Source organism: Myripristis murdjan, chromosome 21 (assembly GCF_902150065.1).
Source record: "Myripristis murdjan chromosome 21, fMyrMur1.1, whole genome shotgun sequence".
In the NCBI taxonomy this organism is placed as follows: Eukaryota; Metazoa; Chordata; class Actinopteri; order Holocentriformes; family Holocentridae; genus Myripristis; species Myripristis murdjan.
The window spans coordinates 5,067,680-5,094,669 of NC_044000.1; the positions used below are offsets into that span (position 1 = coordinate 5,067,680).

The 26,990-nt window shown below is 41.8% G+C and overlaps 1 protein-coding gene across 4 annotated transcripts in view; it reads right to left on the reverse strand.

Annotated features, from left to right (window-relative positions):
* plekhm3 (pleckstrin homology domain containing, family M, member 3) overlaps positions 1–26,990 on the reverse strand; it is a 77,719-nt gene that overhangs the window by 20,801 nt on the left and 29,928 nt on the right. For 2 of the 4 annotated variants that reach the window (XM_030081640.1, XM_030081639.1), the window contains exons 4-7: positions 23,272–23,417; positions 20,047–20,240; positions 12,909–12,972; positions 4,103–4,260 (exon numbers count right to left, since the gene is read on the reverse strand). In XM_030081640.1, the coding sequence (XP_029937500.1) occupies positions 4,103–4,260; positions 12,909–12,972; positions 20,047–20,240; positions 23,272–23,417 (562 nt within the window). Of the gene's footprint in view, positions 1–4,102; positions 4,261–7,386; positions 7,958–12,908; positions 12,973–20,046; positions 20,241–23,271; positions 23,418–26,990 lie in introns of those variants that run through there. The other 2 variants (XM_030081641.1, XM_030081642.1) reach the window with 2 other exon arrangements.

A 26,990-nucleotide genomic window follows, 5' to 3' on the forward strand; every position in this document is an offset into this window, starting at 1 on the left:
AGCCTATACCAGCATTGGGATGAAGGGAAATATCATGAAAATGTCACCAGTCAATCACAGGACCAGCACAGACGGACAATAACATTCAACGTACCATTATGGGCAAATTAGAATCTCCTGACTTGCATGTCTTGGGACACATCTTGGAAAATGGGACATTTCAGATTCAGGAGGCCCTCATCGCCCTCATCCCCAGCTGTATCAGCCAGCTCCTCCTGGAGGACGCCAGGGTGTTGCCATTCAGCTGGCATTTGTAGTCCCCCGGTTGTGTTCTGGGTCTGCTGTGGAATTACCTTCCGTTTGTCCACAGGAAGGTGTCCAGGACGTATCCTAATCAGATGCCTTAAAAACCTCAACTGGCTCCTTTCAACACAGAGGAGTGGCAATTCTACTCTGAGCTCCTCAGCCTGTCTCTAAGGCTGACTCCAGCCATCTTGCAAGAGGCCCATTTCAGCGGCTTGTATATGAGATCTCACTCTCTCAAGTCACTTTTGACCTTAGACCTTGAGTTGTAGATCCCCCCTTTTTATCTATCCATGGTCCCTGGTGTAAGAGATATGGATAGCTGTACAAAGGGACAACAGCAAGACATACATCCAATATTCAGAGGGCAGTCCTGCAAGATTCTGGCAGGCCTGCATGCATTCCTCAACTGAGTTGGTTAGAAAGCTCTGCAGTGTCAATGAGTTATCCATTATGAAATACTGAAGGCTCCAGATACTCCAATACTTTTTGACTGACAGACAGGGGTTGTAGTCCCCATCCATAAGAGAGGTTGTGTTCCAATTACGAAAGCATCGCACTCCTCAGTTCCACTGGGAAAGAGGAGACTCCTGCCAATGTCCGATCCTCATATTCAAGAGGAACAATGCAGATTTTGTCTTGCTCATGTAACAGTGGACCAGCTTTTGGCCCTCTTTCAGATAATTGAGGGGCTATGTGAGTTTTCCGATCCAGCCTAGGCCCCTCTCTTGTTCAGGCTATACATGAACAGGGAATCAAGTCGAAGTCAAGATCTGGGGAGTGTCCAGTTTGGAGACATCAGGGCTGTAGCTCTCCTGTTTGCAGAGGATATGGACCTTTTGGCCTCATAGTAAGATCTCCAATGTGCACTGGAGTGGTTATCAGCGTTGCAGTTGGGATGAGGTTCAGTACCTCAGAATCTGAGACCATGGTTAGGTCTTATACACCCATCCAGGTGAGGAATGAGTGGGTGCCCTATATGCAGGAACTCGCATATCTTGAATTATGATCCATTGGTGATGGTAAAAAGGGGCTGTGAGACTGACTGCTGAGTGCAACGGTTGGAGCTCTTGTTTTATTAGTCAATCTTTGTTCAAACTGTCACCTGGGGGTACAAACTGTGGATTTTGGCTGATTAAATCTGTATAGGTTTATGAAACCCACTCGAATTACTGTGCATTCTGCAAATCAAAAGAAATCTAGCCAAGAAAAAATATGGTGGACTTCTGTCTCTCTCAACTCCAGTCAGTAGTGTAGAGTTTCCCAGCATGCTTTTGGGCAACAGACATTTACTTAGCCCAGGCGACTGCTGTTTGGCTCATATTCCCTGTTTAATTCTTTCGTTTGTATGTGTAGTGTTTATCATGAGGTCTTTGTGTTGTGTTATTAAGTTTAATGATGGTTTTACATTATTTGTGCACCGTGACTGTTATTATCTGTTCTTTTGGTGTAGGTCCATCCACTATGTGTTGCTATATGACATCTGGGTCTATGCTTCTTCAAAATAAAAGACTGGATGGCTAAGACAGCCAAAGCAATGTCATCCCTCACAAGCACACCCAGATACCAAAGACACTGAATGAACTAGCTAAAGCGTAAATTTTAGAAGAATGTTCAGAAGGGAAATTTATTTGTCAGAAAGCCTTTGTTCATTACTTCCTGAATATGAATTTGGATTTGGGTGCTTCCCTAACTACTACTAACCATTTTCTGACTTCATTATTGGTCCTGTTATTGAATATTATTGGTCTTTACATTTCCAGGATTTCAAGTGCACACGGGAACCTTATTCTTGGGACCCTAGGAGCGACTGAGGATGTAAAAACAAATCACATAACATTTTAATACTTGCCTTCAAAACACTGTGTGGATAACTGCAGCTGTTGAACGAGTGCAGTATTGTGAGAGGCCAACATTCATGAATGTATCGAAGTAGATGTGGCGATAAAGGATCCAAAACAACAAAACGAAGTTAAGATGTTCGCCCTTTGCTCAATCCACATCTGGACCTGTGTTAGACTGCTCCAGGAAGTTACAGCTTCACACAGGACCAAACCAAGACTGAAGTGGCTCTAACTGTGGTGGCGACCAGTAAGCATGCTAGACCTGTGCACATATGCCCTGTCAACACTACACCCCCTCACTCATTTCCTGGACCTATAGTGGATGAGTAACTAAGTCAGTGCATTGTAGCTCAGTTCAGCGTGGTGTGAAAATCCTTTACAGCCCAGTTCCAGTAAGTACAGAAGATACAGCGGTTGGACTACACCACTGTTATCAGTTAACACTTAATACTTCCTTGACATGAGTCATAAAACACACCCAGAAGGAGGTGTGGTCATGTACAGTAAGCTTTGCTGTGCCCTCCGTTACAATTAAATGATGAACGACTTTAAGGATCATATATCATGCTATGTGGTCTTTCCAGTGATACATACAGTATATTAAACAGTTATGTTCCATTTCTCTCCGCTCCGCATTGCCTTCTAGGAATCAGCCCAGGTCTTATCAGTGCACCGTCTGTCACATCGAGTGTCAGTGGAGTGACAGGAGCCAGGCTTTGCATTGGATTAACTGTCCATGCCATGCTTTCCAGTCACCCAACACACACGCACACGCGCGCACGCACACGCACACACACATACACACACACTTTTTAATGCTAACCAGTGTCGCTAACAAGGAGCAGGCTTCCTTCCATCCTACTGCTTAGGAAGTGCACTTGCTCACATACAATCATTCATATTTACAGGTATGTATGCCCGTGCTCACACACACACACACACACACACACACACACACACACACACACACACACACACTAACTTCATGAGAGGGGAGGGGGTGAAACTAACCCTAAAAGGAAATAGTAAACATGTCCCTAACAAGCAATGCATTTACTGTCTAGCCCAACCATCAAAAAATATGTCATCTCAGGTTTATTTTTTAAAATCTGGCCTATAATTTAAAGCAATTTATATTTTGAAAATGTTGAAATTCAGTGTGTGTACCATGACTGTTATTGTCTGTTCTTTTGGTGGGGTCAGGTGGCATAACATTACCCAATGGTTTTCAATGGTTTGTATCCTGCACTCAAGCACCATTCCTGACTCTTGTAGGGCTACTCTCACCTCTTGACCAAAAGAGTTCTGGTTCTTGATCGGGTTTAGGAATTCTGCTCAGGATTCTTGTAACCAAGGTGCTAACTAGCTAACTGGCCCACTTTTGTACCAGCTTGGAGAGGAACCACTGAGACTGAGGTGTCTTCAGGTCACAGGCAGAAATCAGTGCCAGTCTACTGGTTTGCTGGTCTATGAGTGCCCAGGAGTTCATATTACCCCCACATACTGTCCTGTCCAGCACCACTTTTCACTAGGTCCTTTTTGGAGTTTCTCAACTCCTTCAGTTTTTTAAACTTGTTGATGATTTGGTCCTGGGTTCTAACAAAGCCAGGCTTTGTCAACTCTTCAGCAATTTTGAGTTACAATTTACTTTTCTAGTGTTGAAATTCAGGAAAAGTGCATATTGAAAGCAACAGTTTTGTTTCTTCAGCAGACCACTCTTGGACTTCTCCATCATCTCCATCTTCCCCCGCAGAATAATATAAACCCACTCTTGTTGTCGTCACAGTTCCTACTTCAGGTCCTATTATTTTTGGTTCCAGCTGGGAACCAACTTTTTGGGGTCTGAACCAATTTATTTTTGGATGAAATTCTCAGAAAGGTTCAAAATTAGGTTAACAAACAGAACAGAACCAGTTTCTTGTTGGTCATAAAGGCCTATTTAAGTCTAGGCTGCTGGTGAAAAAAAATAAAGATAAGTCTAGTCAAGGCGACTGAATAGTTTTAAGATTCTGTACCTCTTGGTGGCGCTCTCCTGGAAGGGGTAGATGACCTGTCCGTTCTGGCAGAGCTCACATATGAAGCCTTTCTCTCGGCACAAACTGCAGCTGAAAACATGGGAGCTGGCAAACTTTATCACCTTGGACAGGAAGGGAGCGAGCTTACCGTCGATCACCTAGAGGAGAAGGATAGATTGTTGGAGAGATGAGAGACGAAGAGGAAAGAGAGGTGGGGAAGAGATAATACTACATCAATAATGCACATTTACTCTTTTAAGGATCTACAATCAATACAATGTTCTGATTGCAGCCTAAATAAAATTGAGGGAAACAATGAATACAAAGAAAAAATATTAGTGCAACAGTGGTCAAATTTAGATATACTGAATACTGATAGAAAACATCCACGATTGAGTGCCAGATTCAAATACCCATATTGTATTGGTATAACTCTAACGACATCATTTTGATGTGAGCAAAAACTGTGTTGCAATTTATTATTGTAAATTTTATTTGTTTATTTATGTATTTATTTATTTATGTATTTTAGAAAGAAGCCTAATGAATCTACAGTTATATGAGATCTGAATTAAAAAACTGACTAAAACAAAGAAAATCTCGGAGAAAGACCAAGATAGGCCTAGAGTTCAGTGTCAGGTTTTCGCATTAGACTTTTATGAAGATTCAAAGAGAAAAGACTGGAGAGGCGAGGAGAGACTGAGGAGGGGAAACTGAATTCAGGAGGAGGGCAGGCAAAGAAAAAAAAAAATGGTGAATGCCTTTTAATGGCAACGCTTGGCAAGTTCTGTGAAAGCCCAGGCAGGTTAGGGGGTGTGAGGGCGGGCTGTGGTGGATGGATGAATGTGATGAATAGGCAGTGGGCGACCAGAGGAAGGAAAACAGTTAATGAAAGGAAAATGTGTTTATAATGTTTAGAATACCGCAAAAATTAACTTTGGCAACACAGCTTTCTGTCCTGTCATGTTAAGAGAGGAGACTGAGAGAGCACAGGACAGGGAAGCTAGACAGATAGAGAGAGAGAGAGAGAGAGAGAGAGAGAGAGAGAGAGAGAGAGAGAGAGAGAGAGGAAGAGAGAGAGAGAGACAGACAGACAGACAGACAGACAGACAGAGAGACAGACAGACAGACAGAGACAGAGAGCGAGAGAGAGAGAGGGAGAGACAGACAGAGATAGAGAGAGAGAGAGAGAGAGAGAGAGAGAGAGAGAGAGAGAGGGGGGCCTGCATTCAGATACAAGTGGTTCCACCTGGCAGGGCCCAGGACCTCCCAATTATAACCTCCTCCATGCTGTCTGTTAGAAGCAGAGGGGGAGAAAGAGGAGGAGGAGAGGAGTAGATGAGATGAAGTGAGAGAGGAAGGAAACAATCCCAGTTTCCACGTGTGCGAACACATGCAGACACACTCGGGGCTACAAAACGTACTGTATTATATCCATTCTATTTACAGTATATTACACACAAGGGCCAGGGGCTATAAGCAGGCCTTCTACTGAGAGTAATGGCCTCGACAAAGGGCTATACATCAGCATTAAACTGATATACAGTCAGGTCCATAAGTATTTGGACAGTGACACAATATTCATAATTTTGCCCTTGTACACCACCACAGCGGATTTGAAATGCAGTAATCAAGACGTGACTGAAGTGCAGACTTTCAGCTTTAATTTAAGGGGTTGAACAAAAATTTGGCATTAACCTTTTAGGAACTGGTGACAGTTTTATACATTGTCACCCCATTTTCAGAGGCTCAAAGGTAATTGGACAAACTATATATAATATACATAACTCTAATTATAAGGATTAAATCCGATATTTGAAAAATCCTTTGCAGTCTATGACTGCCTGAAGTCTGGAGCCCATGAACATCATCACCAAACTGTGAGTTTCCTCCCTTGAGATGCTCTCCAAGCCTTTACTGCTGCTGCTGGTTTGTGGGTCTTTGGCCTTCAGTTTGGTCTTCAGTAGGTGAAAAGCAGCTCAGCTGGGTTGAGGTCTGAGGACTGACTTGGCCATTGAAGAATATTCAGTGTTTTGGGTCATTGTCCATCTGCACTGTGAAGCTCTATCCAGTTTAGTGGCATTTGTCTGAATCTGAGCAGATGGTACAGCCCTATAAACATCAGAACTCATCCTGCTGCTTCCATCAGCAGTCACATCATCAATAAACACTAGTGAGCCAGTTCCACTGGCAGCCATACATATGTCCAAAGAAACTTGTTCCATTTTATTTGCTTTTTAAGCCTAATGATGGCCTCCTTCACCTGCAGGGACACCTCTCTGGATCACATGTTGAGGGTTCTGCTATAGAGCTACCAAATGCAAGTGCAAACACTTGGAAATAATTCCCAACCTTTTATTTTCTTAATTTGTCATGGAATAACAAAAGAATAGGCCACACCTGGCTGTGAAACTGCTTTTTAGTCAAGTGTCCAATTACTTTTGAGTCTCTGAAAATGGGGTGACAATGTCTAAAACTGACCGTAATTCCTGAAGAGTTAATGTCATATTTTTGTTCAGCCCCTTACATTAAAGCTGAAAGTCTGCATTTAAAGCACATCTTGATTGTTTCATTCTTAATCCACTGTGGTGGTGTAAAGAGCCGAAATGCTGAAAAATGTGTCAGTGTCCAAATATTTATGGACCTGATTGTATGTGGCTGATACTGACCTTTTATGAAAACTACAATGTGGGTCAGTCATCACTGATACAATGAATATGATGCAGTTTGTTTGATTACCTATTAATTGTAGAATTGGTAAGTAATACACTGGTAAACTATGAGAAGCCCTTAAAGGGACAGATAAAGTGTGATGTTATTTCACTTCCCTCTTAGCTGTTAGGACTGTAGTGGCTCTATCTTCCTCTCATTGTTACTGAGTGCTGGATACTGGCTGGATGCTCCACATGCTAACTGTTAGCCTCCTGCCACAGAGGTGGACTTCCCCCCAGCTAACATTCTCACAAATAACTGCCTTAATCTGCTCAAAGAAAGTTTAACTTCACAAGTATCGCTTTCCGATACAAAAATGCACATACGACTACTGAGATCACACCGACAGTTTTGCTCAAATAACTCTTTAAAACTGTATTTTTCCTGTCATCAACATTTAGAAAGATCTGTTAACTTCATCACTTCCTGTGACGAAGATGAACTACAGCCTACCATTAACCTCAATTAACTCTGCTGACTGCTATGAATTTTAATTTGTTTTCAGAAGAAAATACACCAGAAAACAACTGACATCTGCTTTATTTTTCATTATTTCAATGCGCTGTATGAGGATGAATGAGCGCGAGTCATGGGGAACTGAAACAGTGCAATTTTTGATCCTAGATGCTTTCATCAGATGCGATGCAACACTAATGCGATGCCAGCACAACGTGAACACCAGTGCCAGTGCTGTGGATAATACAGTGGGGCAGCTTTAATTAATTTCATATAAAGCATTGTGTCCATGGCTGATGGCTGTAGCGCGGCCTGGGAGACTGATGACAAAGATCAAGAGATTTGGGCACAAAGAAGGATCCAAGCAGAGCATACGCTCGCATACAGGCAATGTCCAGCAGACTCGTCCCCTGTAGTACGGATGATAAATGTCGTCTGTTAGCCAGGTAGAGAGACAGGCAGGAAGAGGGGCTGACAGACAGGTACAGAGGCAGTATATGTGTCCCTCATGCCCAGCACAGCCCACACTCAGCCTTGCCAGCCCAGCTCCAGTCCGGTCCAGCCCAGTCCACATGACAAATGGCTCTCCTGATGGAGGCTGACAGGCCCAGTAATTAAGGCCCTCTATAATTGGACTGGGCAGAATCAAACGACTGGCAGCACAGCTCTGGGTGGCTGACTGGTACTCTGGAGGGATGGAGGGAAGGAAGGAGGGAGCCACAGAAAGATAGATGGATGGAGGGTGACAGAAACAAATGGGAGGGGGGTGGAGAGGGGTTTTATGAGAACACAGCAAAAAAGAGAAGGAAATCAAAGCCAGCTCCCATGCATGTACACAGCCTGGAAGTGTCATTTCTTCGCAAATGCTGAACTACAGAGACCCATCTTTCCCAGTTATATGATCACATATTTTGCTTTCTGTGTAGAACTTAGCTCAAGACCCAAACTTCCAAGCCCAATCCAACCTTTGCCCGAAGACGTATGAACCAACATGAACCTGAAAAACATCTGCTTTCTCTAAGCCTGAACAGGATTGGATACCGAGGCATAAATTAACAACCTTTTTGCCTTTTTAACAACCTTTCCTTTTCCTAACCCCTCCTGTGTCTACAGGCTGTGACAGACGTGAAGACAGAGGATTCTCATTCCTGGAGAAACAGGAATCCTGGAATCCAGGGATCCTGAGTCATCAGGAATCAAGAAGGCGGAATGTTACTATAATACAAATCAATGTAGATCCCCTATAGCCCATCACAGGCTGTAATATAACATAAAAATGCTGGGAACCTAAAGGATTTGTCTCTGTCTTTTCACTAACTAACTAACTAAGTTAATTAATTAATTAATTAATTAATAAATGTCAATGCATGCGCCACTTTTGTTCTGATAACTAGCATGTACTATACTTTTATGAGGATTTAATCTATGTCATGCACATACAGGGTGTCCATAAAGTCTCTTTACAATTTGACAGCTTTATTACAAAAGCAAATGAATGGACAAATCTGTGGAAATTATTACAAAATGAGGAGTAGACATTGAAGGTTTTTTTTTGCCTCATTTAATCACCTCTATATGGGCACCATTAGTTGCACGAAGCACATCAAGACGGTACTCGATTTCTTGCCATGTTGGCTGTAGCAGAGCCTCATCAATGGTGGCAACAGCATCAGTGATCTTTAGCTTCAGGTCGCTGATGTCCGATGTGATTAAAAACTTTGATAACCACTGAGTACATAGAACAAACCTGATTAACATATCTCATCAACTGCTTTTGTAATAGATTTTTTACATTGGAAAGAGACTTTGTGGACACCCTGTATATTTTAGATATAGATGAATATGGCAGACAATACTCCTACTGGTTTCTGTCATGCTCCTCATTCACACACACTGTTTGTCGGGTGTGGAAATCAGTGGTCACATATGCTTTTATATACACCTGATCTCCTATAATTTATTATTTGCTATTTGCTATTAGTATTTGCTGCTGCAATGACCCACAATTCTCACACTCAAGTTTCATCTTATGATAATACTGATTAGTTAACAACATTTGAAATCTAATCTTTAGTGTTTTCTGGGAAATTTCAGTTCCTTGTATGAAAATTTTCCCATTCAATTCTGACAGAGTTTGGTAGGGCGGTCCTTTGACCTGTGCAATTTAGCTAGTCTTTCCGTGTGTGTGTGTGTGTGTGTGTGTGTGTGTGTATGTGTTGTCTTTGTAGTTTTTTCCTGAAGAGCCCTCCACCGCCCCTCAGCTCCTAGTCTTCCTTCCCTTCAGATGTCCCTCCTTCCCATCCAGCTCCCCTTTTCTTTTTCTTTTCACAAAGCAGACTCGCATAAATGTAGCCCCCCACACCCTCTGAATTCTTCCTCAGCCCCTCCAACCCACCCACCCCTCGTCCCTCCTTCCATATTCCTCCCTCCTTCCTTCCTCCCTCCATCGCCCCCCAGTTCACCCTCCCTCTCTGTCCCATGTAGGGCTCTTTGTGCTCCCAAACCTCCTAATCCCCTAAAACTGCTGTTTAGCAGCCGCTCGCCTGCCCTCCACACACACAAACACACACACATACACATACACACACGCACACCCTGAGTACCAGAACTCCATTAGAGGGCTAGACAGCCAGCCGGGATTACATCGCTAAAAAGACCAGGTTGAGCTCTGTTTGGATAACACCCGCTCCTCACACGCACGCTAAACAGGATTACCCGCCACACAATGACATACGTTGCCCATCAGTGTATGTGTGTGTGTGTGTGTGTGTGTGTGTGTGTGTGTGTTATACTCAAGTCACTTTCAGGTTGATGCATAAACTTGCTTTTAAATGTGCCTTTCATGCTACTTTTTTCAATGGGAAAGAAATAGGCAGTTTTTAACTCTCAAAATGCAGATTGTGTTAAGATGGATAGCAAGAATAATGGAACTAAACAAATATATAAACAGATAATTAGACCCAGACAACTGGGAAGATGGGTACATAGATACAGAAACACAAATAAGATAGCTCTTAAAACTCTAAATCTAATTTATATGTTCCAGTGTCTTCTTATTTGTTATATACTGCAGATTATTTTATGTTTTTATACTTTTTTTTTTCTTTAAAAATGTTTCATTATGTTCTGATACTGCTATTTTTAGCACCATCATCAAACTATACGTGTGCTTTTTCATTAAACTTAGACTGGCAACTTACAAATGTTTTTTTTTTTTTTTTTAACCATTTTTATCTGTTTTATGTTTTTTAATATATTTTTATTTATTTATTATACACACGAGTGTCATGTTTTCTAGTCTTCAATTTTCCTCACTACTGCCGTTTTCATTTCTGCAACATTTCCGTTTATTGAGTGCTTGTTAAGCGCTTTGCAACTCCTATTTTGGAGAGTGCAACATAAATAAAGTTTATGATTATTTGAGTGGTTGCTGCTGCAGCCACTCAAAGTCCTTAAGGGGATCATTAAAGTTCCATCGAATCATTTTATTTTATAGGTTAAAGTAAAAGGTCAGCGTTGGGCGTTTTCAGTGAAAAGGCTCCACCTGAACTCAAAGCCATGAGGAGAAACTAGAAATCGCTCTGAGAACATTTAACATTTATTTAGCAGGCTTTTGTGTCGCTGGACAAGTGTGAGTGGAGAGGCATACTTGGCATAGAGGGAATGCCAGTGTGTTTCTGAGGGAAGCATGCACACACACGCGCGCACACACACACACACACACACACACACGCAGGTCAGGGCCAACAACCCTGATACCACATTTATTTAACAAAACACATTCAAACTTTTTATTACTGCTAAATAATAAATAATAATATAACAAATTTCTGTTTCTTTATCTCTTGCTCCCTCCTCTCTTTCTCACACAGACACACACACCTACTTGTTACTCCCTCTTTAGTCCTCACAGAAAACCCCAGAAACAATTCTTCAAACCAGTGAAGTAAAGGCAGAGTGGACAAACAAAGTGGCCTTGAACAAACACATATGCTTTCACCAAATGAACTGGTTCCTAACAGGAGACATTGGGGCGAGCCATTTGCTGGAGAAGTGAATAGGCTAGTGCGGCCCAGGGTACACCCAGAGAGTTCAGCCTTCACTGACCTCTGCCATGGAACAATAAAAGCCACGTTGATTAAGAGCGCCATTTTATTCATGAGGTGAATCAAAAGAAATAAGCTTGTTAATATGGAAAACCAATTAAGAAGCAGAGTGCTTGAGCAGCACCAAGTGCAGAGGAGAAAGAGAGAGGGACAGAGGAGGTTATTTACGAGAGAGTTTTGTGGGCACCTAATGGTAAGAACTGTGTAACTTCACATCAAGAGACTAGTATATATATACATATATACATACATACATATATCTATCTATATATATATATCTATATAGATAGATAGATACATGAGAGAATTTACAACTAAATGGAAAACAGTTGAGTGGCGAGAAAGTAAGAGACAACGGGAGAAAGTGAGAGACAATTGAGGGGGATAGCGTGTGGTGAGTGCGTGTGGTGAGTGCGTGCGTGTGTGTGTGTGTGTGTGTGTGTGTGTGAGGCCAAGGGGATGTTGGGAAGAATGGTGGGATGTCACGCTTTGTTTTTCTGCCTGCTGATTCTGAATGTGACCAATTAGTGAAGCAGAGAGAGAGAGAGTGTGGGAGTGGAGGGGGGACGCCCAATCTCTTTCACCATGAGAGTCTCTGGCCCAGCGCTGAGGCAGAGACAGAAACAGGGGGAAGGGGGTTGTGGTGGTGGTGTGGGGGTTGAAACAGAAAAGAGGGCAGGGTACAACATAATGAACATAATTACAAACAATAGAACTTTTCAGTCATTTGTGGTTGCTGGCCTCCAGCCCCCCAACTCACACTGACAACTAAATTCAACTGCTGAAAGGCCAAAATGTGTTATTGTGAGTTTATTATCTCTGCTAGTGTTCAACAGCATTCATATTAAGCTGTTTGTCTCGCTATATTTGTGAGGACTTTCCACTGACTACATTCATTCGCTTCTCCTAAATTAAAATTAACCCTTAACCTATTGTAAACCGAAGCCTAATAACTATATATTCAATATACGTGCACTTAAATAATTGAGTTATGTCCATGACTGCCAGTTATCTGATTTCAAAATTGCTATTTTAAAGAGAAACCAGGCATCCATGGACCATTTAACCCTTTCGAACCTGAGCAAATTCACTGGATTTCTTTCAAAAAATAGGTTTAAAAAAAAAAAAAAAGGTAATTGGAGAATTAGCGAAAAAATTACCGGAACATTAGTAGAGCTTGGATTTAAAAAAAAAAAAAAAAATAATAATAATAATAAAAAAAAAAAAACATAAGGAACTAGCAAAAACAAAATACATATTTTAAAGAATCACAAGAAAACTATATTTGTAATTATTAAAATAATATATTTTTACATGTCAGATCAGTAATGCCGGACTGAGGCCAGATTTCTTGTGTTTAAATGCTTGTGAAAGGCATTGGAATGTGTCAATATGCTGACAATACCTGTAAATACGTGAGGGACTGAAAAAGCATGTTTTTGACACTGACTCTTGGCAGGTGTTGATTAACATTCGATACATGCAAATGGAATCTGTCTTCTGGGTGCCTTTGTGTGGACATGTGTGTATACCTGCTGCAGGTCAGCCATGGAGTAGAGGTGGATGTGCTGTAACAGGTACTCCCTGGGGAAGATCCTGTGAAAAAAAAACACACAGAACAAGAGAATATGTCATCTACCAACAAGGAGTCAGTGAACAGCAAGACGGAAGATCCAAGTTTCATCAAAACTGGACTGGTGATGTAGCAATTATGGACTTTCAAAATGTGACATTTTGACCTTTGATGACAGGACACCAAAAGGCCAGAGATTGCATATATTTACACACAAAGATGAGTTCTACCTCCAAGTTTCATCTCAGCTTAGCGATTTGAGAAATGTTTGACAGATGGACACAGATCAACCCACACTGGTCCCTTTTGTTTCTTCCTGATTTAGTAGAGGTTTCAGGTGTTTGCCTTTCTACCACACCTTGGCCACTACTGATACTGAATCGGAGCACACATTTCAGCAACAATCTGTGCATATGAGTTTTCCACCATCAAGGGTTACTTAACCAGTTATTACCTACATAAATTATTGAAATAAAAAAAACAGTAGTTAATTGATATTCTGTTCCTTAAACTGTCAATCCACTCCTTATTTTCCTACCTTCTGGACTCATTCCCATTCAGCGTGTGGCACATGCGTCACTGGAAGATAAGTGTCTTTTTGTCATTGCTGCTTTCATGAGTTATGATGGCTAAACTGTGTCACTTTAACGACCAACTTAAAAAACGAATTTATTCAATGATTACAGTGGATATCAAAAGTCATCATATCCTGTAAAACTGCCAAATTTCGATTGCCTTGAGAGCTCAGACTTATATGAATGAACACTAACAAAATTTGTTTTAGTTTTCTATTTGATGCTGGTCAGGACGAGTGTGTGCTGACGCTGTATCTGAGAGACTATTTTCATTAGTAAGCTTTACAGAGCAGCTGATGGGCCATAAGTTACCGATATATTAAGATCATAATCAACGTAATCAAAGCCTGATCAACACACCTAGACTTTAGCTCAGTCATTCAATTTATTTTGGCCACATACACATAGTTTAATCAAGATTTTGTTTTGAGTATTATTATTATTTTATTTTTGTTTATTTTAGTGTTGTATGTGTGCATGTTCCACCTTAACCACCTTGTAAAAATATGATGATACTGACTTTATGCCCCTCATCTGGAGTGTTTAGGCAGAGTTCCATGGGTCTGCATGCGCACATATCCAGATTTGCAAACTGTTGTTTTGTCGTGAACCGGCTGTGTTATCATGTTATGATCATGAAGCAGCCATCAGTGCAGCATGAAGTGACAGGCGGGGACATAAAACAAGCGCTCTCTCTTGTGTGCTGACCAGTGCTGTTGCCATGACAGAGGAGACGGATATACACAACGTGAACATGAGACCGCGCCTGAAACCTGCCGCATCACTAATAATTTGCTGAATAAAAGATCACAAAGTAGCTATCAGCCTTTATGTGCAAATACTAGTTTTGCCAATTTGTATTCTTTGATCTCTCCTGTAGCAGCTTGAAGCAAGTAGGAAGAACAGTTTACGGGAACAGGAAAAGCAGCGTCTTCTCCTTTTAGCTCAATGCTGAACAATACACTCATTTAATGGACAACCCCCAGGTTCCAGACGATGCAACAACCACAGTATTATGCTAGAATTATATTTATCTAATTATAATTGCACCCTATTAGACTATTTTACACAGGCATTAAGTATTATTATTACTGGCAGACAGAGTGGTGAGAGGAGAGATGAAAAATAACTTCCTGCTTTAAAGATATGTTTGGAGACAGCAGCGTTAAATATTCCAACAATGTGTGTCAAAACTCAGGCATGAGAGCTCTGAGCGAGAGGCGCATGTCTCTGTGTGTGTGTGTGTGTGTGTGCGTGTGTTGGGTGAGAGACCTCCTCTCAGACTACCAATATGGATGGCTCCATGTTAAATCCTGTCTAAGCTGTGATGAGTGTCACCAGCAATACAAGTGCTCTGTGTGTGTGTGTGTGTGTGTGTGTGTGTGTCCTATATGTGATCCAGACACCTCATGGTGTTAGGTACCACCGATAAACTTCTCTGTTTGGCATGTAACCATTAGTTACCACCACAGCTTTCACACACACACACACACACACACACACACACCCACACACACACACACAGATCTAAAAATCAAACACACACAAACACACACGGGCCCCTTTTTGACTGTGTCCCAGTACCTGGATGAACACACCCTGAGTGTTTGTCTTGATAACAGCACTCAAGAACCACTACGTGTGTACGTGCCTGATTGCACACGCACGCACGCGCACGCACACACACACACAACATACATAATATTTGTAGAGCACACATTATTTGATAGTAGGTTTTATTTTGCTATCTGCCTCCCTCTCTCACAGACACACCTCTCATGACGTGTTCAGCTTTCATTCAGTGATTGTGACAGTGTGCTGAAGGAGGGTCTGACCTCAGTAAGTGTGTGGGCTGTGTGAACCATCAGATAAACTTCTGCAACGCTGCCTCTAAACTCTGTGGGAAGTCCAGGAAATATATAGATCAGCTGTGCGTGTGTGTGTGTGTGTGTGTGTGAAGCAGAAAGAGACAGAATGGGAGAGAGAGAGAAGAGAGAGAGAGAGAGAGAGAGAGAGAGAGAGAACTGTAGTAACACTGTAAACAATGTATAATAGTGTGCACACACCCCTGTGTGTGGTGTGTGTGTGTGTGTGTGTGTGTGTGTGTGTTGTCGATGAGGCTGAGAGATGGGGGTTAGATTAGACAGCGTGGGCCATGACAGCTTTCTCCTCCCTTTGAACTCAAAGACAAACCGGAGATCCTCTCTCGGTTTTGATTATTCTTATGAAAGGAGCCCACCTCCTCTGAAACATAACCTCCAACCACTGTGGAGTTTTAAAGGGATAGTTCACCCATTTTGAAAAATGTAATAGCATTTTCACTGCTCCCAGCTGTTCTGTAGGACAGTAGTGGGTCTATCTTCCTCTCATTGTTACTGAGTGCTGGATACTGGCTGGATGCTCCACATGCTAACTGTTAGTCTCCTGCCATTGAGGTGGACTCCCCCCCAGCTACAACTTAAACACTCTTAACAATGACTACGTTTACATGCACACCATATTCCAGTTCGGCTGAATATTCCGGTTAAGGTAACTGCGCTGCGGCAACTGGAATATTCCGTTTACATGTTACTTGGCATGTTCCCTTGTTTCAGCGTATTCCACTCTCTGACATAATGCGACACTCAGCCGCGGGGGGAAGCAGCACGCGTATAGGCGTCTGGTCTGCCGGAAATACAGAAGAAGAAGAAGCTGTAGCTATTTGAGTGTTTTCTCCCATCGATATACTCCATGATATTAAAATCTTTCATTAGCTGAAGGCAGACTGCAGTCTTCTGGCTCTTGCTGCTTTTCGCCAGGTCATTCTCCCCGCTTGCAGTAACCATAGCAACAAAAACGCCCCAGGATTCATTGTGAGTCAAGCATGCGCAGATGTAACTGAATATTCTGGTACGGGGTATTTTCTGATTAAGGTGTTTACATGGCACAATATTCCAGCTGGAACAGGCATATGCCAGGGGTCTGATTCGGAATTCTCTCCATATGACCTACGAATATGACCTTGATCGGGTTCGGTGCGTGTTTACATAACACATGCGCAACCGGAATATTGCGAATATTCCGGTTAAAACAGGTTTATGGTGTGCATGTAAACGTACTCACTCTTACACTCTTAAAATAGCTGCCTTGATCCACTCAAATTGTTAAATAACCAAAGTTTGAGTTTGATCAGGTGTGGGAGAATTTTAAAAAGGTTGACCACATTCAAAGGACAAAAAAAATCCATAAAATCTAAAAAAAATCTATATCTGTCTAAATTATATCAATAGATAGACAGATAGATAGACACAGAGAGAGAGAGATCAATAGTGAAACTAGTGTGATCTCTTGTGCGGTCTAATCTCTGTGCTGGTCCTCAGTTACAGCAGCGGCTGGCAGGAGCCTGGAAAGTTCATGAAATGTGTGAAAACAAGATGCTAGACACTACATGACTGGCCAGCTCTCTTTTAGTGCTCTGGGAATAGCTGTTATATTTGTCCTCCATCACATGTGTTTAATGAAGAAAACACATGATAGTAAACTCAAACAATCCACTGTGTCTGTGGCTGCTGCTCCTCTGGTGGAGTGACACAGGAAGTGCAGAGTTTGCCAGATCTTACTCTGTTGATAACTTTTCAAAAGTAATGCACTAACATGCAGTGCAGCCTGGCTAAACCAAACTCATGGAAACAGTAGCAGCTTGACTGTAGAGGTCTACCAATATCAGCTGATGACCACTTCATTACCCACTGGTGATCCTCAACATTTTTCTTGGGGGGTCTCTGTCTTTGGTACATCTTTTGGTGTCTTCTTCCTTTGATTTTTTTTGTGGTTGATGATGTTTGGGTTTCTGTAGGTGGTGCTCTCTTCTTTGTCTAAGCAGCTGGTGGCTATGGTGGCTCACTGCTCATGGTAATTACCCAATGCTTCTTTTGGTTATTCCAATTTCTACCACTGGAAATATAAATGCGCCTCTTTTTCATCACATTTTTCCCAAGACAGGCCTGCCAGAATTTATAGCGACAAACATAGCATAAACTCAGTTGAGTAGGTTCAGCCACTACTGTGTTATATCAAATCAGCAATAAAGCAGCAAAATGAGTATCTATATTCATTATTTTACATTGGTCAATATGAGGAGCAATTAACAGTTAAAAGTCAGAGCCAAGGCATCTCCTCAAAACAACAGGTGCTCTGCTAATGAACTTCACAAAGTCACATTTTTACCTTTTTCACCTCTCACCTTTTTCAAGCCACTGCAAAAGTGAACCAAAGTGACAATATCAGAACAGTTTTATTTGGTTCAAATGCCGCTATCGGCTCTAAGCTGGCATTAATCAATCAGCAGTATGTACATGAAACTTCTAAGCCAAGATACTGCAACCATCACCTTCGCTGAGAAACAAGAAAACAGTCTTTACTATCTGCACATAAACCTGGCCAGGCTCCCCTCACAGGACCCTACCAGAGGTGGGAGCCTTTGAGATTGAGAAATGCTGCTCTGGGCAAAAAATACTGTACTCTCTCACTTACTACTCCTAGTGCCTGCATATGAGTATGAGTGTGTGTCTGTGTGAGCGTGTGTGTGTTCCTTCAGATCCCCCTTGGAGTAGACTGATGGTTAGGGGAAGGTTTTAGCGCCATGGCCCTCATTAATCCTGCAGTGTTTGGAAGTGGCGGGGCACTAGCCGGCGCTGGCTAATGGGATAGAAGTAAACACAGAACACTGTGATATTGCTCTGCTCTGCCCTGCACTGGAGTTCAACTCAAATGGGTTTTTGAGGCCTACAGCATATTCATGCATACTTGTTTGCAATCAAATCAAAGGCACTGCATTACAGTCTATTCGGGTGAAGGTCCTTTCATAAACACAAGACTACTATTGATTAATTATATGGTAATATTTAATAAAACAAACTGCTTCATAACAGGTGAAAGATACTGACTGGCCTATGTTCCATTTTCAATAAAACGCCAATATTGACCCTGGAGATCTGGCAGTGGCAGTGTCTGGTTTCCATATTTGGTAGTATCATGCCATAATTATGGGAAATGAATGCCCCTATTTTTTTAACCTTCCTGTTATGCTCAAATTTACGAACATCTTTTATGTTTGGGGTCAATTTGACCCCAGCAGTTTAAACCTCCACAAAATTATTATAACTAAAATTGTTACCAAAGTTTATGTGTTTCTTTGTTGACGACCTAAATAGACCTTTAAATAAAACCCAACCCCCACCCCCACCTATACATCCAGTATGACTATTACACGACTATGGAAAAATATGCAAATCACCATAAAATCTCACTGATTGACCTAAAATTGGAAAGAAATATTAATTTTTAGTGTTTTAATGGCTTTATATTATTTCTAAGAACAGATTTTTGTTATTTTGTTATTTCCAGGACTCCCTGGAAGAAGAGACATTGTGTCTCAATGGGACCTTCCTGGTAAAATAAAGGATAAATAAAATAAAATAAAATAAATAATTTATAACCGATGTGTACAAAGTGTCTACAGGACATTGAAAATATCATGTGAATTTCATGTTTACAAGGTAACTACCCATTACATTAGGAAAAGTCATTAAATATCAAGACAAAAAAAATGATGTTATAATCACTTATTTACAGACGTTAAACATTGGCTGTGGTCAAATTGACCCCAAACATAATAGGAGGGTTAAGAATGAACCCACATATATTACTACAGGCACGAAACATGGTGTCATGCACAACTGCAGGTCTGCATAAAGTTCATTATAAGCTATAGAGTATTTGTGATCCATCTAAAACATTTTTACATCTGGCCAGCATTTAAGAGCAAAAGTTAAACATTAAAAGTAATATTTACAAAAAACACTGAAAGCAATACAGCCTATCAATGTCTTAGAAACGGTCGAGTGGGGAGGAAGATGGTAGTGACCTGGACCAGGGCAAGGAGCATCAATCAGCTCACAGACAGCGCTTTCAGTGTGGGACCCCTCTCAAATAAACAGTCATCCCTCCTGACTCACACATATATGCACACTATATACATACACACACACACACACACACACACACAGGAATGCCTACAGATACAGTTTATAGTTCATAGTGCGCGCAAACATGAGCATATTCTTGCAAACACACACATAACATACTAAGAGATGACCCTTCAGTTTCAAAGTGGTTGGGTAATCAACAGAGGCAGCTTTCAACTGGACACCGACATGCTGGCCACATTCCACACAGCTTCACTATAATCCACCTGTTCTGACGCAGGCCATCACCACCATGACCTGAAACTAGGCATATGTGCAAATAGGCTAATAATTTGATCGGATAATTCAAGCCACAAGTCTAACTGTAAAAGCATTTGTGAACTTTTTTTTTTTTTTTTTTTTCGCAGAACTTAAAATACTTTAGACAAATTTGACTTCATATGCTTTGGTGTCAGTGAATTAATTATTGATTATGAATTATTAATGAACTAATTACCTGTGTCAGTTCATGATTGTTTTTTTGGCTGTGCCATGTTAGCCTTATATAATGTCCTACCTTCTTCGGAGGTCCTCGGCGACAGTGGCTCGGCAGCTGAACAGGTAGGCTCGCAGGGACTGGAGCTGCTGGCGGAGGCGCAGCACAGCGCTGAGCGGCTCGCAGTGCTCATAGAGACAAGGGTTGAGCTGCTGTACATCGAGCAGGGGTTCCTCATACACAAACTCCAAGAACTCCTTGGCCTGCTTAGACACCTGCAGGCACAGATCACAGTCTGAATCAGGATGGCTTTGATTCATCACAGACAACAGCTACAGAGGGAATTTGACCAATCTGGTAATTAGTGCTGACACATGCTGATGTGATGCTGCTATCCGGTGTGTGATTTTGAGAAGGTACGCAGGTACACTGGTTCATGAAACCGTTCCGTTGGTTGGTATTTACTAGTGGTGTCAAGAGATTAAAAAAATTGAGAGATTAATTAATTATGATCTTTAATTAATTGATCTAATTAATCTCTTTTTTAATCTCACCTAAAATTGCTGAGAAAAGCCCTCAACTTGAGGTATTTCCCTTTAAATTCATTACATTATTGTAGCAGATCAGTCCGATGCGGGTCGGGGGGACGACCCCTCTTTTTCAAGACCCTTTTTTGGAGGAAAAAAAAAAAAAAAAAAATTATATGGACAAAATCTTGTTTGAATAAAAAAGCCACCGGTCGGCATCGGGCGAGCCGGCCGCGGCACCGGGTCTGGTCTGCCGGATCTGACAGGTGAGCGGCGCACACATAGCCTACTGCCATATCAATTTTTGTTCATACGCGGCTGCAATGACTGCGCAATGCAGCCATTCGCCGGTAATCGCGGCATCAGGCGAGCCTACCTACTGGTTTACATATGCACAATACATGTGTATTTGCTTAGACCCCCAATATTAGACGAGGGCGTTTTTTCAGGGCATTTTCAATGGAAAAAATATTGTCTTATATTCGGATAAATACGGTAATGTATTAACTTCGATCACGCAACCTTTTCTTCCACCTCCTCTCCTCTTCTCTCCTCCACAGTCAGACACACACACGAGTCGCGACACCCCCTCCTCAACATGCGCTGCCTGTTTACAACGGACTCGGACTGTTGGGGCGGGTGTTAATCAAAACAAACCAATCATGTCTTCACCTCTTCACAGGTTGCTGGCCTCTGATTGGCCTGGCCTGTCTCTCTGACTTAAAAAAAAAAAAAAAAAAAAAAAAAAAGATCAGACTGGTGAGGCCAGCCGGACCGGACCGACAGCTGATTGGCCTGCCGGCGACCTGTTTAAAAAAAAAAAAAAAAAAAAAAAAAAAGACGGGCAGGCCACCGGGCCAGTGACAGGCCGGCGCTTCGGGAAATCTCCCGATGTACAGTTCGAGCCTGACAATAGGAGCCTATCAGCTTATGCTAAACAAGCCCAAACACAAAAAGTAAAGTTAGAGATTAAAAATTAGATTAACTCGATTAAAAAACATAACGCGCTAAATATGACTGTAATTAATTAATCTCAATTAACGCGATAATTTGACACCACTAGTATTTACACCAGTTCAGAGTGCAACTATGTCATCTTTGACAGTGGGCTAGCCCTTCCTTCCATCTTTTCCTGAAATTTAGGAAATCTCCACATTGAAAGCAATAGTTTTGTTTCTTTGGGAGACCACTGCGCACTCTTGGATTTCTCTGTCATCTCCATCTTTCTGTGTAGAATAATACATGCCCACTCTGGCTGTCATCATGGTTCCCACTTCAGGTCCTACAAGTTTTTGGTTCTAGCTGGGAACCAACTTTTTGGGTTCCAAACCCATTTACTTTTTGGTCTAAATGCTCAAAATGCTTCAAAATTAGGTTTGCAAACTGAAATGGAACCAGTTCCTTGTTGACTGAAAAGGCCCAGCAGCTATGCCACCACACAGCCATTCAGAACTCATGTACACTGCCTTTTATCTACACATACGCCTAATAATTTCTGACCTCTTTGTTGGCCTCCACCTGCTTAATTTACTGGTACTCCCAGTTCTGCTCCCTAATGGGATGGTCAGCAGCTTAGAAACCAAAGTGTATCAGCTGACAGTAATCTTAGTATTATTACACCAAGGATTCAAGGAACTTTATTGTCATACCAGCTCACATTTACATGTTAGTGGTATGAAATTAGGACTCAGGTCCCAGTATAAGCCTAAATAAATAAATAAAGCAAGGAAAAGAAATGTAAATATAAAATATAAAATATATAAGTATAAACAGTATATATAAATTAAAAACAATATGTATAAATATAAACAGTATGTATAAACTATAAACAGTATATGTAAATAAATATAAGCATCCCATATAAATGTAAACAGTATATATATATGTATATATATATATATATATATATATATATATATATATATATATAATATAATATATATATATATATATATATATATATATATATATATATATATAATATAAAGTGTATATGAATAGAGTATAAGCAGCATATATAAATGGACCAAAGCTGAGAACAATGTCTGGCTCTGCATCTCACCTAAGTAGCACTGATCAGAGGTTGTGGGAGGGGACTGGGGAGGAAGGTGGAATGGGATTGGGGGAGCAGAAGCTAGTAGGGTCCCATTATAATGGTCTAGTAGTGCAATACATGGGTTGAACGGGGTAACACCAAATTTAATACTGTGAAATTTAAAGTTGTACAAACTGACAAGGATCTACTGACAGTAGTGTCACAGATGTGCAAAGTACATCTAGGTTGATTAATAACCTAAATAAGTCACTCTGTCAGTCAAGGCTGGTGTGTGTGTTGGTGAATATGCTTGGTGGTGGTGGTGCTGTTTGTGTGGGTGTGGGAGGAGGAGGGGTCACGGCCCTTAGGGACAAACTGCAGGGGTGGTCCAGCAGTTAGGCATTAAATGTATATAGAGGACAGCACCTTGTATTTCTTGACATAACACTCACATATCTGACATCAGCACTCAAATGACGGACAAAGCTGATGATCGGCATCTGTGATATCTGTAAGATGTTGATTGTGCAAAAACACCTGAAAACTCAATGTCAGTAAGATACTGAGTTGCTACCATTTTGTATGTTGTGTGAATACTGAATGTCACCAAAGAAACCATCATATCTGGAGGTGTGCAACACTGCCTGATGTCTGCTTTTTAATAAAATGCCGATCTTCTCCAAATATTAGCAAACCCAGATATGAGTTTAATGTATTTAAGCCTGTGTGTGTGTGTGTTCCAACCTTGTGCTTGCTTGTGTCCCAGTTGTGCAGCAGGCGTGCTGGGATGAGGAAGGAGTTGTCTTGATGGCAGCTCTGGCAGTAGTACCAGCCGCTGTAACAGCAGACCTTGGCCTTGCCCCGGGAAAGGCCAACCGGACGCTGGCAACCTGGCAACAGAGCACATTGGTTGAGTGTGATAATGTCTGTGCACATTTTAGCAATCACACATACTTAGCACACTATATTCTACCGCCGAGTGTCTGAAAGTGTGTATTCAGAGTAAGCAACAATTAAACATGAACTGAAACCAAACTGGCGGCCAGATGTGGGACTTAAACACAAGTCTTCAGGAGCAGAAGCCCTTGTGCCAGACACAACATCTCATTAACTGATGTGTAACACAACAACAAAATGCTGGCTAATTAAGGCAAGCCAAGGCAATCTCACTGGAGGTGTTAGAGAACTGGTGGGGGCGGGGACGGGACTCTGGTCAGGGGAGGGAAGTAGGTTACACGGGACAGCTAATCATTACAGAGGAAAAATAGGTCTGTTTGTGTTCAAGCATTGCCTTAAGCTGATGTTAATGTGTGTCGGTTTATGACTGCCCTACTAAATGTCACACTAAACCATATCCAGCCAGGCAAATCACTAACATCCACACAAACAGCACTGATTCAAAAGAACACCTGACCATCATTTAGCTAATTTGTTCTTTAAAAAGCCCTCTAATATGTGATTCCTCCTAAAAGAGCTACCAGATTTTGTGGTTTACTCTGTGCAGCGTGATGACGAAAATTTGTTTTTGTCTTCAAAACAGTGATACCTGAAGCCAGCTTTTACTGGCAGAGGAAACTCTTTTTGGCTATGTTTGGCCCAGCAGCCAAAATTAAAGGAAATACCTGACAAAATCTACCTGGGCCTTTATTTGAAGTTATCACTGAGATCAGAGGGTCTTCTTGTTCCTCCATCTAGTCACAACAGTGGAGACTTCAATGAGAGCGTTTTATTGACAGAAAAGGACCAACAGGCCCTCTGTTCTATTCAGCCAGTAGGGTCTATTGCTGCTTGCTTTGTCTTCCAGGCACTTTAAAGTTCCTGTCTTCACCCCAACACCCAGACCTGATGTATGGTGTGTACACCACACACACACAGGTGAGTGCCACAGCACCGTGACAGGTGTCCCTTTATCCACACGATCTAGGAATACTTGGAGCCAGGATGAGGAAAAGAAACAGAGTGAAAGAGAGAAGAGAGGTAAAGGAAGATTGTTATTCTGATTGTGGAAAACAGAGGCCAAAACAGCTCTAGAAAAAAAAAACAGCAAGATGGAAAGAAATAAGGAATGAGTCGAAGGGCAGTAAGAGATGGTAGTGAAGACGTACAAGAGCATGAAAGCGGACTGAGAGATTAAACAAGCACGGAGCAAAATGAAGACAGACAAAGAAAGAAGCTCCCCAGTTCCGCTCTTATCTCCAACTAGGATCTGACGTCTGAAAGAGCCAGACAATGGTCTAATCAGCCACGAGTCGGATTCTTTTTTTTTTTTTTATCTTAAAAGGCCTCACGTTGGAGCACCGGTCAACAAAACATAGACTGCATGATAGGCGGACAATGGCAATGCTTCAATCCAGAAAAACATACAGTCTTCCTCTCGGGTTTAACGTCAATCCTGCTGCTTAGAGAGAGCAATCAGACTGAACACTTTGTAAGTGGAAGAAACTATTTAGGAGGAAGATATCCTCGTTAACACTTAAAGTGACAGTTCACCCATTTTGCAAAATGTGATATTATTTCACTTCCGCCTCTAGCTGTTCTGTAGCAAAGTAGTGGTGCTATCTTCCTCTGATTGTTACTGAGTGCTGGATACTCGCTGGATGCTCCACATGCTAACTGCAACTGAGGTGGACATCCCCCAATCAGAACCACCTGAAATGACTCTGGTGGGAAAACACATCTGTAAAATGTGGGTGAGGGTGAGTTACTGCCTATAGACTTTGTAAGAGACAATTAAGAAAAATAATGAAAAGTAGAAAACAATAAACAGGAGACCCACGATGCAACCCTAACCCTAACCCTAACCCAACTGAAGACCAGAAGAAATTCAGCATAGAAATGATTACTCTGCTGTACAAAGTGGGACTGCCTATTTCCACATTCTTCTGCCCACAGGTGGCTCTTTATGTTTCACATAGCATGGTGTTTAATCCATGCCTTGCACATTTAGTGAACAAGAGTGGTTGTGGCATGGCACGCACATCCGTTGCTCTTATCTTTGGCAGGTGCCGGATAAAACAGCAGTCAACGAACAAAAGTGAAATCCAGTCCACACCTTGGCCTGCAAATCACCCTTCAGTTCTTTCACCAGAGCGGCAGTGACATGCTGCTCTGAGAACAAACTACAGTTCGTTGTTGCTGTTGGTGTTTTTGATGTACTACAGAAAAGCCAGTACACCGGTTTCTCCCCTTGTATCAATTAATAAGCACTGCAGTCGTTCTGAAACAAAGTGAAAGAGAGCTCAAGAGGAAGCAGAGGGAATGAAAGCGTCTATCTCCTCCTTTGCCAAGCCAACTCAAACCAGTACTTTATAAAGCCAAGGATTTGGATGGCGGGTAGCTTACACCAGCTGTGGTTGGGATTGAGTCCCAAAAATCCACCAACTGGATCTAATCTAAACATGAGGCTTGTGTGGAACAGCGACCCCAAGATAGAAATAAGCATGACTTCATGTGTTGCCCTGGGCTTGAAATACACACATCTACACACGACAAACTATCACACAGAAAAAAACATGCTGTTGTGTATGCCTAGCTATCACTCTCTCCAACGCACACTAATCTACCCAAATCTCTGTAACCCTCCTATTAAGACAAAACTCCATGCTGTTGGTCTCAGGTCTTCGGTAGTGGACTCAACCACAGGACCGAGTGGCAGGGTGTCATGTGTCCATCCTGTCCTGTAATCAGCCTAGCACCACACAGCAAAGCCACACTATCCAACCCCACTCCACGAATAGAACATGGACTCCCCTAAAAAACAGGGAACACTGCCCAACTTCCAGAAACACTCCAGCGGCTTAACTTAGGCTGGGGACACACTGCACGACTTTTAGGCTGATTATGGCCACAACTTGGTATTGTAACTCCAGATTGTAAACATTTAACATGTTTGATTTGGTAAGGATGATCCACGGTTTTGAGATGTTCAAGACTTTAATCCCTTGTCTCCTGAACTGATATTTCAAACAAACTTGATTTTTATGACTTGAATCTAAAGAAGTCGTGATGTACCCCTGTAATACTGCCCAAACAAATATTTGGTTCTATGTTGCAGGAGCAAAAAAGCTTCTGTTTGTGTGAGATTTGGGGGGTTCATGGCATTAGGAGTCAGTTTTGATCAGTAGTAACAGAAAGTAAAGCTAATGGCTCTGGTACAGAATCTATAATAAAGGGCACAACCAGAAGTGGGCATGGCCATGTGTCGACCAACTTGTCGGCAGGTACACACTGAGTTAGAGGACACCCCACAAGGCCCCCTCTAGAGAAACTGCAACAAAAAAAAAAAAAAACAGAATAAAAAATAAAGAAATGGCCATAGCCTCGAAGGAAGTGGGCATGGCCCGATCAGTACAAGTAGATAATATGTTGCTCGTTAGCTGAGCACAAACCTTGCATCAAAAATTTATGGTGAAATTTACGGCCACGAGGCATGAAAAGTAAGGCACTTTTTGCTTCAGCCATGA